Below are 12,892 nucleotides of genomic sequence, written 5' to 3'. Positions count from 1 at the left end.
ATGTGTTGTTTTGGTAGACTGATATATTTTCCTTTGGGTGGGTGTGTACCCCGTAGTGGAATTACTGGGTTGAATGGTAGTAGCTCTGTTTTAAGTTATTTGAAAACTCTCCAAACTGCTTTCCACAGTGGCTGAACTAATTTACATTCCCACCAACAGTTTATCAGTGTATGTGTTCCCTTTTGTCTGCAGCCTTGCCAGCATCTGTTTTTTGTTTTTTGTTGTTTTTTTCTTTGGCTTTTTAATAAGAGCCATTCTGAGTGGTGTGAGAGGGTATCTTACTGTGGTTTTGATATGTATTTCTATGATGATTCGTGATGTGGGAGCATTTTTACATATGTGGGAGCATTTTTACATATGTCTGTTGGCTGTTTCTATGTTTTCTTTTGAGAAGCACCTGACAGTTGTTGACTGTTTTTTTCTTCCTTAATGAAACAGAGAGCCTAGTGGGAGAGACTTGAAGTAAAAGGAAGTTCCATTCCTCAACTGGGATAATGCTCTGGCAAAAAAATTCTCTGCACATAGTAGTCCTTACTGTGAAGTCTCTGGGTTTATTTCAATGGTTACTCTTCTCTGCTTGCCACAACTGGAAGGGGAATTTTTCCTGGATCTCATTTGTAAGAAATTAGTGAAGTTTCTGTAGGTAAATCCCATGAATGTGATGGGCTCCCCTCTAAAACTTTAGCCCTCAGGAATTTTGCACTCTCATGTTTATTCACACTTAGCCTCCAGCAATTTATCAAAATTACCATTTCTACCAGTTTATGGCTTCTGAGTTCCTACTAGTTTATGGCTTCTTTGAATTAAGTAGATCTTGTCTGTATCTCTGTAGATTTAAATGTTCAGGTTTTGGAGTAGCAGCTTTTCCTTCTACATCAGTTTTCTGATAGTTCCTAGAAAAGTTTTTGACCAGTTCACCCAGCTTTGTCTTGATATAAAGATGAAAATGACAACTTTCAGGCTTTTTACATAGCACAGATGAAACTGGAACTATCTTCAGCAAAATGTATCTAGCATTTTTATCATCTGATAATTTTCTAACACCTTCATTCCTTCCATATGATTTAACTTTGTCCTTGTTTTATAAGGAAGTGATTTTCCATTATTTGCATTTATTTATGTGTTTATTCATGTATTTATATCAGCATAGGCTAAATGATTTCTTTTTCATTTAATAAGACATAATTTAGTAAATATTTTGATGTTCAAATTGTTCAGATTTGGCCAGTGTGAAGCCCAGCAAGCTGATTCCTGAGAACATCTGAGAAGTCTCCATGATTTTGATACTTTCTTTCTGACACATCACAATGTCTTTGGATCATTTTTTAATTCTTCTTATAGGAATTAGTCATTTCTTCAAGGAACTTCAATTGCTTTTAGTGGAAATTGGCATTTAGAAACTGAGATTTGAACTCACATTGCTTAATGCTTTCATTAAGCATTCTTTTCCCTTTCTGTATTTATAATTCCCTTTCTCAATAGTAAAAAAATCTAGCTCTAATCAACCTCAATATATTTGCTCATTTTTTCAAAATAGAATATACAGAAAAAAAATTTAGATTTCTTAATTCATACAACAAAAAATTCTACTAATTAGAGTTCAACTTTTGTCTGTAGTTTTTATTTTTTAGGTAAAATTTACATATGATAAAATATATGAGATTTTAGAATACAGTTTTGTGAGTTTCAATAAATTTATACCCCCATCTAACCTACACCCGTATCAAATAAAGAACATTACCACCACCACACAATGTTCCCTAGGATCCTACACTTTTAATTCCAAAAGGCAACATTTGTTTTTTCCCACCATAAACAAGTTTGAAGTTTTTAGACTTTCATATAACAGAAATCATGAGTTATCTACCATTTTATGACCAGTTTCTTTCACTCAACATAATGTCCATGAGATTCACCTATCTTATCGAATATATCAATGGTTTGTTTCATTTTAATGGTGAATAGTGTTGCATAGTATAAATAGAAAACAATTTGTTTTTTCATTCTCCTGTTGATCAGCCCTTATAATGTTTTCATATTCTAGCAAACATAAATAGAATTGCTATGAAAGCCTTTTTCTGATTTTATATTTTTATTCATCTTAAATAAAGACTATAAGTGGAATAGTAGGTCATAGAATATATGTTTGTTTAACTTCAAAAGAATATGCCAAATAATTTATCAGCGATTCCATCGAAGAAGGTCCCACCAGTAATATATGATAGTTACTAATCCACATCCTTGCCAACATTTAATGTTGCCAGAATGTAAAGTTTTCCCATTTGAGTATGTCTCATGTGATTTTCATTTGCATATACCTAATGATTCATGATATTGAACACTTTTTCTATGCACACTGGCCCTTTATTTTGCTTCCTTTGTGAATTGTTTGTTCAAATGTATTGCCAATCCATTGTTACGTATATATTCTTAGTTTTAATTTATATAGGATATTATATATTCTGGACACATGCTTTGTTCTAATATGCGTTTTATATTTTTTAACATTGTCATATAATAAAAATATGTTTCTAAATTTGATTAAATCTAATTTATCATTTTTTCCTTCATTATTTCTATGTCCTGAGTAAGAAATATGCTTCTATTACAGCTGTCAAAATAATCTGCTTTTGTCACTTAAAAGCTTTGTTTGCATTTTTTTCATGTAAGTCTATAATACATTTCTAATTATTTGTGTGTATGTGTGTGTGCAGGTTTCTGATGTGAGCCACAAAGATTCATTTTTGTCCCTATGCATATCTACTTTATCCAGCCTCATGTTAGAAAGACATTCCTATCTCCACTGAATTCCTTTAGTGACTTCAAAAATAATCCATTTATCATAAAATGTGAATCAATTTTTGAACTTTCTATTATGTTTCACTGATCTATTTTTCTAAGTATTTAGAGGAAAACTTATAACTACAAATGCCTATGTTAAAAAAGAACACAAGAATGATTTCAAATTAATAAGCTAACCCTCCACCCCAAGAAAATAGAAAGAATAAACTCTGAACAGCCAGGAGAAAGGAAACAAACAGACAAAAAGTTAAGCAGAATAAATAAAATGTTGCATAGGAAAATAATAGAATAAATCAGAAAAATCCAAAGTTGGTTATTTGAAAAGATCAACAACAGTGACAAAACTTTATTTAGACTTATCATAAAAGAATGTTCAAATTACTAAAATTAAAAATGAAGGAGGATGTCATTTCTGAACTTAAAGAAATAAAAATAATTATAAGTAAAATTATGAGTAACTATATGCCAAAATATTAGTTCACCTAGATAAAACTGACTCACGTCTAGAAATTAAAATGCTATCAAAACGGAGTCAAAAGAAATAGAAATATAGATAGAACTTTAAAATTAAAGATATTAAGTTGGTGATTTTAAAATTTTTCACACAGAAAATCCCAGGTCTAGTGACTTCACTGGTGAATTTTAGAAATAAATTAAGGAATTAAATTCAATTATATGTAAACTATTTCAAAAAATAGAAAAGGAGGTTACAACTCATTCTGAGGTTAATATTAACTTGTTACCAACACCAGATAAATGCATTACAAAAAAGACTACTGACTTATATAAAATAGAAATGTAGATTTAAAAAAAAAGGTAAAACAAAACAAAAAATATTTCAAAAATATTAGTACACCTGCGGTCTTAGCTACTCAGGAGGCTGAGGTAAGAGAACTGCTTGGGCCCAGAGGTCAAGGCTGCAGTGAACCATGATGGAGCCACTGTATTCCAGCCTGGGTGACATTGTCAGACCATGTCTCCAAAGGAAAAGTATACATATTATGTATAGTATATATTATGTATAATATATATTAGGAAATCAAATACATATTTGATATTATATATTGTATATGTAGCATATAAAACATCGTATATTTTATAATATATAAAATTTATATTATTTATAAATATATATTATAATATATAAAATTTATATTATTTATAAATATATATTATAATATATAAAATTTATATTATTTAATAATATATAAAATAATTACATAATTATATAATATATAATATATGATCTATAACATATATCAATCATATATAATATGATATATAACATATATCATATTATATATGATATATAATATATATTATATTCATATATATCTAATATAATATATACTATATTTGTATATACATTAACAATATAATTATATTATATAGTATATAATACTAATGTATTTTTATCTGTATTTATATATTAGTATATACACTAATAATTATAATATTATTTAATATATATAAAATTTATATTATTTATAAATATATATTATAATATATAAAATTTATATTATTTAATAATATATAAAATAATTACATAATTATATAATATATAATAATATATAATATATGATCTATAACATATATCATATTATATATGATATATATATATAATATATTATATATGATATATAATATATAATAATATATAATATATGATCTATAACATATATCAATCATATATAATATGATATATAACATATATCATATTATATATGATATATAATATATATTATAATATTATAATTATATTAGTGTATATACTAATATATATTAATACAGATAAAATACCTTAGTGTTATATATATAGGTAAATCAAATTCAGCAAAATATAATATAAAAATAATTATGTACCATGACCAAGTGGGATCTATCCCAGGAATTTAAGATTACGTTAATACCCAAAATCAAAAAATTCCACTAGCTGGGATTACAGATATGTGCCATTGCTCCTGTATAATTGCTTAATCTTTACAGTGATAGGATCTCGTCTTGTTGCTCTGGGTGGTCTCCAACTCTTGGGCTCAAGAGATCCACCATGGCTTGATGGCTTCCCGAAGTGCTGAGACTACAGATCTAAACCACCGCACTCAGCCTTTATTTTATTATTAATATGGTTCAATTTAATTATTAGTAAGATTCAATTCAACTCTTTTTTTTAAAGCTGTATTTCTTTCTCATTTTTCTCTCATTGGCACCCTGTTTCTCTTATATATATATTTTTTTAGTGTTACATCTGGAAATTATAATATGCATTTCAAACTTATCATTGACTCTTACTGTTTATATTTTACCATATCACGTAAAATGAAAAAAGACTGCAGTCATATGTTTTCATTTACTCCCATTCCTTTGTGCTATTTTTTTATATATAGCATCTACATATTTTATGAAACCTACAATACATTGTTAGAATTTTTGCTTGAATGAACAAATTTAGGATAATAAAGTTAAGCTAATGAAAATATATTTTTGATATGGTTTGGCTGTGTCTCCACTCCATCTTGAATTGTAGTTCCCATAATCCCTACATGTCATGAGAGGGACCCAGTGGGAGGTAATTTAATCATGGGGGCGGTTATACTCCTGCTGTTCTCAGTGATAGTGAGTGAGTTCTCATGAGATCTGATGGTTTTATAAGGGGCTTGTCCCACTTTGCTCAGTACTTCTCCTACCTGCCACATGTGAAGAAGGATGTGTTGCTTTCCCTTCTGCCATGATTATAATTTTCCTGAGACCTCCCCAACTCTGCAGAACTCTCAGTCAATTAAACCTTTTTCCTTTATAAATTACCCAGTAAGTAGCAGCTTGAGAATGGACCAATACAATTATATATCTACCAACATATTTACCCTTATCAATATTTTTATTGCTGGTGTAATCTCTTCAGTCCAAACAACTTTCTTTACTATTTTATGTAGTGTGTATTTTTTTATGCTGCCATGACATTTTCACATTACTTAAAGGAAAAAAAAAATATATGCCAACCAGAGTTGTATACTGCATGAAAATAGTATACAAATATTAAACCAATTTGAAGTCATTTTCAGGTAAACAAAAATTATAGATGTTAACCATGGGGAGGTTTGTCCAGTAGTATTTATACAATCTTGGACAAAGTGGGGAAATTGCTTAAGCTATACTTGTTTTTCTCTTTGTATACAGCAATAAAAATATCTGGCTCAAGAAAAAGCTTTCCTCAGAGTAGAAGAAAAATCTGTTAAGATGGAAGATGGAGGTTGTAATGCAGATAATAATAAAAAAAAATTACTGTCCCCTAAATTAATTGTTATTCCTTTAATATTTTATTTTTCATATATACATTTCATTTTAACAATTCAGTATTTTAAAAATTGCTTATTTCATTTAGAAACGCAGACTTCCTACTTCTGTTAAAAAATCTGGATTTAGCTTTGGAAGGAGAGGTGATTCCCACGGCCCGGCTCCTCCTGCCACCATGCTAGGCACTTTGGCCGCGCAGGTGCTGACCTGAACCTGATTCATCCCTTTCTGACCAAAACTGTTCACTCACAGTGGAAGGGACCAAGCATTCAAATGGAGACGCCACCAGTCAGTACAACTGGAGAAAAGGACACCTCTCAGCCGCAAAAACAGTGGGAAAAGAACCTTCGGGAGAACCTTGATCCAGTTACTCAGATTAGGCAGCAGCCCCGAGACCCTCCTACCGAAACACTTGAGCTGGGAGTAAACCCAGATCCAGCCAGCCAAATTCTAGAGAATACTCAAGGAACTGAAAAACTGGTTGCTGAACTTGAAGGACACTCTCATAAGTCTCATGGATCAACCAGTCAGATGCCAGAGGCCCTTCAAGCTTCTGATCTCTGGTACTGTCCCGACGGGAGCTTTGTCAAGAAGATCATAATCCGTGGCCATGGCTTGGACAAACTCAAACTAGGCTCCTGCTGCCGGGTACAGGCTTTGGGGTTTCCTTTCGGATCAGGGCCGCCAGAGGGCTGGACAGAGCTAACTATGGGCGTAGGGCCATGGAGGGAGGAAACTTGGGGGGAGCTCATAGAGAAATGCTTGGAGTCCATGTGTCAAGGTGAAGAAGCAGAGCTTCAGCTGCCTGGGCACTCTGGACCTCCTGTCAGGCTCACACTGGCGTCCTTCACTCAAGGCCAGGACTCCTGGGAGCTGGAGACTAGCGAGAAGGAAGCTCTGGCCAGGGAAGAACGTGCAAGGGGCACAGAACTATTTCGAGCTGGGAACGCTGAGGGAGCTGCCCGATGCTATGGACGGGCTCTTCGGCTGTTGCTGACTTTACCCCCACCTGGCCCTCCAGAACGAACTGTCCTTCATGCCAATCTGGCTGCCTGTCAGTTGTTGCTAGGGCAGCCTCAGTTGGCAGCCCAGAGCTGTGACCGGGTGTTGGAGCGAGAGCCTGGCCATTTAAAGGCCTTATACCGAAGGGGGGTTGCCCAGGCTGCCCTTGGGAACCTGGAAAAAGCAACTGCTGACCTCAAGAAGGTGCTGGCGATAGATCCCAAAAACCGGGCAGCCCAAGAGGAACTGGGGAAGGTGGTCATTCAGGGGAAGAAGAAGGATGCTGGGCTGGCTCAGGGTCTGCGCAAGATGTTTGGCTGATTAAAAGTTAAACCTTTAAAAGAGAGAAAAAAAAAAAAATCTGCAGATCTTACATTAGCCTCTCGTATATACTGTTAACACCTAGTGGATCTTGAAATTCCAAGTTCTCTACAGTCATTGCCATCTTTATCTTGCCTATTAATGAAATGCATTTTATGTTAAGAGTAGGCCTCTGAAGCCACTAAGTTTGATACCCCCATAATGAAAAATGATGCACAAAAATTAATCTTGATCTATATGGAAAAGTAGAAAGGGTGACTGGAGAGCTTTTTAGAAAATCATATGTACATATGTCCAGGTATTTACATCACTAGGAGGTTCCAGCTTACAACTGCTCCTCAAGTCTATCACCCACTTGAACCAGCACAATGTCTCTCACCACCTTCCACATCATTCACACTACTGCTTTCCTGAAATCTAAGTCCTCATTCATGGGCAATAAATTCAGCAGAGCCAAAATGTATATAATAAAACTTACATTTCTGTACACACTCTTATGTAAAGCATGCTATATAAAGACTGAGATTTTAGAGAAACATTAAGAGAAAATTTTATTTCTGGCATGTTATAAGCTAAGATAGTTTTGAGGCTGATTTAAAAAAAATAAAATGTAATTCCACTCTTACAAAGATTAATTTTAAATTAAAGAGAAAAACAATTTGCACACAGGCTTTTATAACATTTTAAAGTTTAGGGACACAATATATTCAATACATCAGTAGGTAGATAAGAGATAGGTAGATGGTAGATGATAACTAGCTAGATAAACTTGATTTATTCAAGTCATATTACATTCTCTGGGAGGAAGTTAATAATTAATTTTCCTTACATTTTCTCTTATTCGACCACATGGTATCTCATATCTTTCTGACATCTTGATTTATATTATAATAATCTCAGTAACAATAAAAATAAAGCAGTGATATCTGAAATTGAGATTAAATATAATTATTTTCAGGAAACATATAATTTATTTTCATTTTCTTATCTCTTCAACTTAATGTGATATGTTATTTATAAATAATTCTGCCAAAATTTCAATAACCATTGAAATCCTATTTACTTTGACTGGAGGGTAGATTTTAGAGTCTACATATTGGCCAGTATAATTATAAAACTTCATGAACTACCTTCCTTTATGGTGGTGTTTTGCAATTTATTTTCTGGTTAAATTCTTAAGTAATATGATTCACTTTTTTTTTAAGACAGAAATATTTCAACTGGTGATAATATCACAACTAAAACTCAGTTGCTCATGGATTCAGAAAATAGGCTGTCATTATAGTGTGACTGTCTGAATATTTCAAATAATAAAAAAAATTTAGCATGGAACCCACCCACCAAAATATGTCTGAGTAGTACAATATTTGACATGTATAGAGATATTAATGAGATAAAATTTTATAGTATTAACTTAGGTATCTTGGCTCATTAGAAATCTACCTAAAATGAGAAAAAAATATTAAAAATAAATAAATAAAATTCAACTGTAATTTTAAAAAATATATACAGCTTTACAGTTCTCATGCTGAATTTATCAATCCATTTTGACATAGGGTTGACACAGCCTTAGGCTGTTTTCTAATTTTTTTCTTATAAAATAGGCAATCCTGGAGTAGAAGAATATTTCTGGCGTTTTAGATCTATGTACAAAGATAAATTACTTCATATACTTGGATGTATTTTCTTCCTCCCCAACACATACACTTCTACAATCTAACCCATGAAAACCGTATTGTAAACTGAGACGTTAAAATGTAATCGAGAGCCAAGCCTTTATATGACACGCTCACAGCAACCTTCATGAAAATTTCATTTGTTAAGAATGACTTACTTGGAGTAATATAAGACAAAGATTATTAAAGCATGATTTAAATGTATCCAAAAATCAACATGCTCTAATAATTTGATAATAATCATCTATTAAAATAAATTACAAATCTCATCATTAATTGTAGGAAATATTTCACCTGCTATATTTCTAAAAAATTCATAGAATTTTTTTTTTTCTGAGTGTTTTATGGTCCTAATAAATATCTCTGTCCAGTTTGACTAAACATAAAACATTAGCTTTTCTTTGCTTGAATATTCTAAATATATTATCTCATTGTCTTATGGTCTTAAGCATTGTCAAAAAGATTGTTGACAGTCTGATTTTCCTTTCTTTGTACATTACATAACCTGTCTGGCTAAATATTCAAAGATTGTTTATTTCTTTCCCTTTCTACTAAAACTTACTACTTTTCCTGGGATATGTCAATCTGTGAGCCATTTTGTGTTACTTTATGTATGAACTGTGACACTGCAATATTTTGTTTACAGTAGATTTTTTTCAGTGACATTTAAAGATTGCATTTCTGTTGTACTGTTTTGTTTTGTTGCGGGAAAAATCCTATTTTAGTGTGTTCATTTATCATGTCTCATATGCCATATCTAATACTTTAACTCAAATCCATTTCAATTTTTCATTTAAAAATATTAAAATCTCATACTTGCATATTTTATATATCTTATGAAATTATGACTATTTAACAAATTTTCAATTCTTTCTTTTCATATCTCTCTCAAATACTTTCTTGACATCATTTCTTATTTTCTTTGACTTGTGATTTAGGCTGTTCTTTCAGAGCTTCAATTATTTTTGCACTAATTTTTTTTTTTATTTTACTTTAAGTTCTGGGATACATGTGCAGAATGTACAGATTTGTTACATAGGTATACATGTGCCATGGTGATTTGCAGCACCCATCAACCCACCATCTAGGTTTTAAGTCCCGCATGCATTAGGTATTTGTCCTAATGCTCTCCCTCCCCTTGCCCCACACCCTTTGACAAGCCCAGTTGTGTGATGTTCCCCTCCCTGTGTCGATGTGTTTTCATTGTTCAGCTCCCACTTATGAGTGAAAACAAGTGGTGTTTAGTTTTCTGTTCCTGTGTTAGTTTGCTGAGAATGATGGCTTCTAGCTTCATCCATGTCCCTGCAAAGGACATGGACTCATTCTTTTTCTTCTTCTTTTTTTTTTTTTTTGACACTAATTTTAGATCATTTTGAAATACAAGGAATTTTTTTTTAATTTGTAAGCAGGTCTTTCTATTATGCTTTTACTCTTTTATGAATGTTATCCTGCTTTTTATTCTCTTTTCTTTGTAATTGTTTTTATGGAAATATAATTATTTAAGTACTACTTATTTGTTTACTTATTTATTTATTTTTGAGACAAAGTCTCACTCTATCACCAGGCTGGAGTACAGTGGGGCAATCTTGGCTCACTGCAACCTCCGATTCCCTGGTTCAAGCGATTGATTCTCCTACCTCAGCCTCCTGAGTAGCTGGGATTACAGGTGTGTACCACCATGCTGAGCTAATTTTTGTATTTTCAGTAGAAACCGGGTTTAACCATGTTGGCCAGGCTGGTCTCGAACTTCTGACCTCATGATCCACCCACCTCGGCCTCCTAAAGTGCTGAGATTACAGGCGAGTATTCCCTTATTTATATATAACACATTTTACGTGCTCATTTTTAAATGAGATTAATGTTTTTATGTTTTTCAAAATGTAATAATGAGCCAGCATAGATTTGCTAACTCCACCATTCTAGAGTTTTCTTCTGTTATTTTTATAAAATTATCAAACATGTTCACATGCTTTCTGAGATATCATTCCCCTAAACTCTTCTCTCTTCCCCTGTATCTCTGTCCTGCTTATTTCCATCATATTTCCAACACTTTCTTTGTAATGGAGGGTCTTATCCTGGATGTGAGCTTTGGCTTTTTAGGTTCTAGATTTCAAAGGGCTCAGACTGCTTCTTTCCTTTGAAGAGTCTCCTTAAAATCACCCATTTGTTTAGGCCTAAAACCACTCTCTCAGTTTTGGATACTCTTCTCAGTTTAAACTTGGGTGACTTGAGGGTTCATCAGATTCCAGGGCTGCAAGAACCTATTTACTTTTCTTCTGATTCTCCTCTTGCAGTTTCTTATTCCATGTGGGTTTTGTAGGTTTGACCACACACACATATTTTAGAGTTTATGAAACCATTTTTTCATGTGATTCTATGTAGATATTTCAATGGGACATTTGGTTTTGCTATATTAATTTATCCATCTTTTTTTTTTTAATTTAGGAAATTGGGGGAGATTCACAAGCTACCCTAACAATGCATCCATCTATCCAGAATCCCACCCTATCTTATTTTTTACAATAAATTTTTAGAGCTCATGAATTATTTGTCTCTAGCCATCTTTTTGTTTTTGAAAGCAATAAACTCTTAAAATTGTATTTATAGTATAGGTTATATTAATTAAATTTGGCTGTTTTTCTCACTTTATAATGATACAGAATTTCAATATTCCTTTTAAAAGTTGACAAAAATACTTGAAGGAGGATTTCTCTATGTTGTGAATGTTAATTAATGTTTGACTTTCTGTCAACATTAATGTTTGACTTTCTGTAAATCTAACTTAACTTATAAAGCCTAGAATGTGCATGTATACAAAAAACTGCTCAATTTAACTCTGAAGCTAGCATAATAAAATTGTTATTATGAATATATTATTCAGGATCCATTAACTAAGGACCAAGACAAATGTTATCACTCAGAAATACCATTAAGAGTCAAATGTACAACTTCCTTCAAAAGATGTCATCTAAAAAATATTTTCACACATATTTATCTTAGATTTGTGGTTGCTTTCAATAACGATTCACATGCCTTCATTCATTAGATGTTTTTAAGTGTATACTCTGATTATCAACAGAACTGAAATCTAATAATGCACCAGATCTCCATAACTGCAAATTTACATTGAATATAATGTCAATCATCACTGTATATAACCCTCTTTTTGGGAACTAGTTTTATTTTTATCTCTTATAATCAATCTACATAAAGCCACATAGTCCTCTTAATTTGAACTGGTCTTCGTAATATATGTTTATACTACCATATACACATGCATATTTACACATATAAGGTAGAACTACTAGATTTACTGCAAATACATCAGATTTCTTAAAAGTATTTTCATCCAACTCAATTAATTTATTAACTATTAATGTAACTTTTTCCTGCTTTTATCCTTGCCAGTCTACATTTTAGTCTTAAAAGAGCAGCAGAAGAGGTCTTTTTAAAACTATAAGTAAAAACATGTCACTCTTTCGTTCAAAACCATTCAGTAATTCCCTATTTCACTCAGAGTCAAAGCAGAAGTCCTCTCTATGGCTCACATTGTACTACAAGAACTGGCCCCTCTGCATCTCTAATCTTACATCCCTCCAAGATATAAGACAGTCACCAAGATTGTTTAGTCCACCACCAAGGCCAGTTTCATGGGCATGAAGCCTATGTCCAGTGTTCAAGAGGACCCCAAATTTGTTTAATTCTCTATTGTTACCATCTTTAAATATTTAACACTTTTAACGTTTTAATTGTATGTAAATTACATAACCTGTTCTCTTGACCACTTTACTATGTCTTGA

At 32.2% G+C, this 12,892-nt stretch overlaps 1 protein-coding gene across 1 annotated transcript; it reads left to right on the top strand.

The window, feature by feature from the left end:
- The first annotated feature begins 6,222 nt into the window (after positions 1-6,222).
- On the top strand, positions 6,223-7,441 carry LOC117089726 (FK506-binding protein-like). The gene has a single exon (XM_033221249.1). The coding sequence runs from the start codon at positions 6,367-6,369 to the stop codon at positions 7,414-7,416; it is 1,050 nt and encodes a 349-aa protein (XP_033077140.1). The 5' UTR covers positions 6,223-6,366; the 3' UTR covers positions 7,417-7,441.
- Positions 7,442-12,892: the final 5,451 nt, after the last annotated feature.

Source organism: Trachypithecus francoisi, unplaced genomic scaffold, assembly GCF_009764315.1.
Source record: "Trachypithecus francoisi isolate TF-2019V2 unplaced genomic scaffold, Tfra_2.0 Lachesis_group11, whole genome shotgun sequence".
In the NCBI taxonomy this organism is placed as follows: Eukaryota; Metazoa; Chordata; class Mammalia; order Primates; family Cercopithecidae; genus Trachypithecus; species Trachypithecus francoisi.
This window is presented reverse-complemented; position numbering and strand designations above follow the sequence as displayed.

Coding starts and splice junctions, on each gene's coding strand:
- LOC117089726 (XM_033221249.1), top strand. CDS start 6,367: ATGGAGACGCCACCAGTCAGTACAACTGGAGAAAAGGACACCTCTCAG.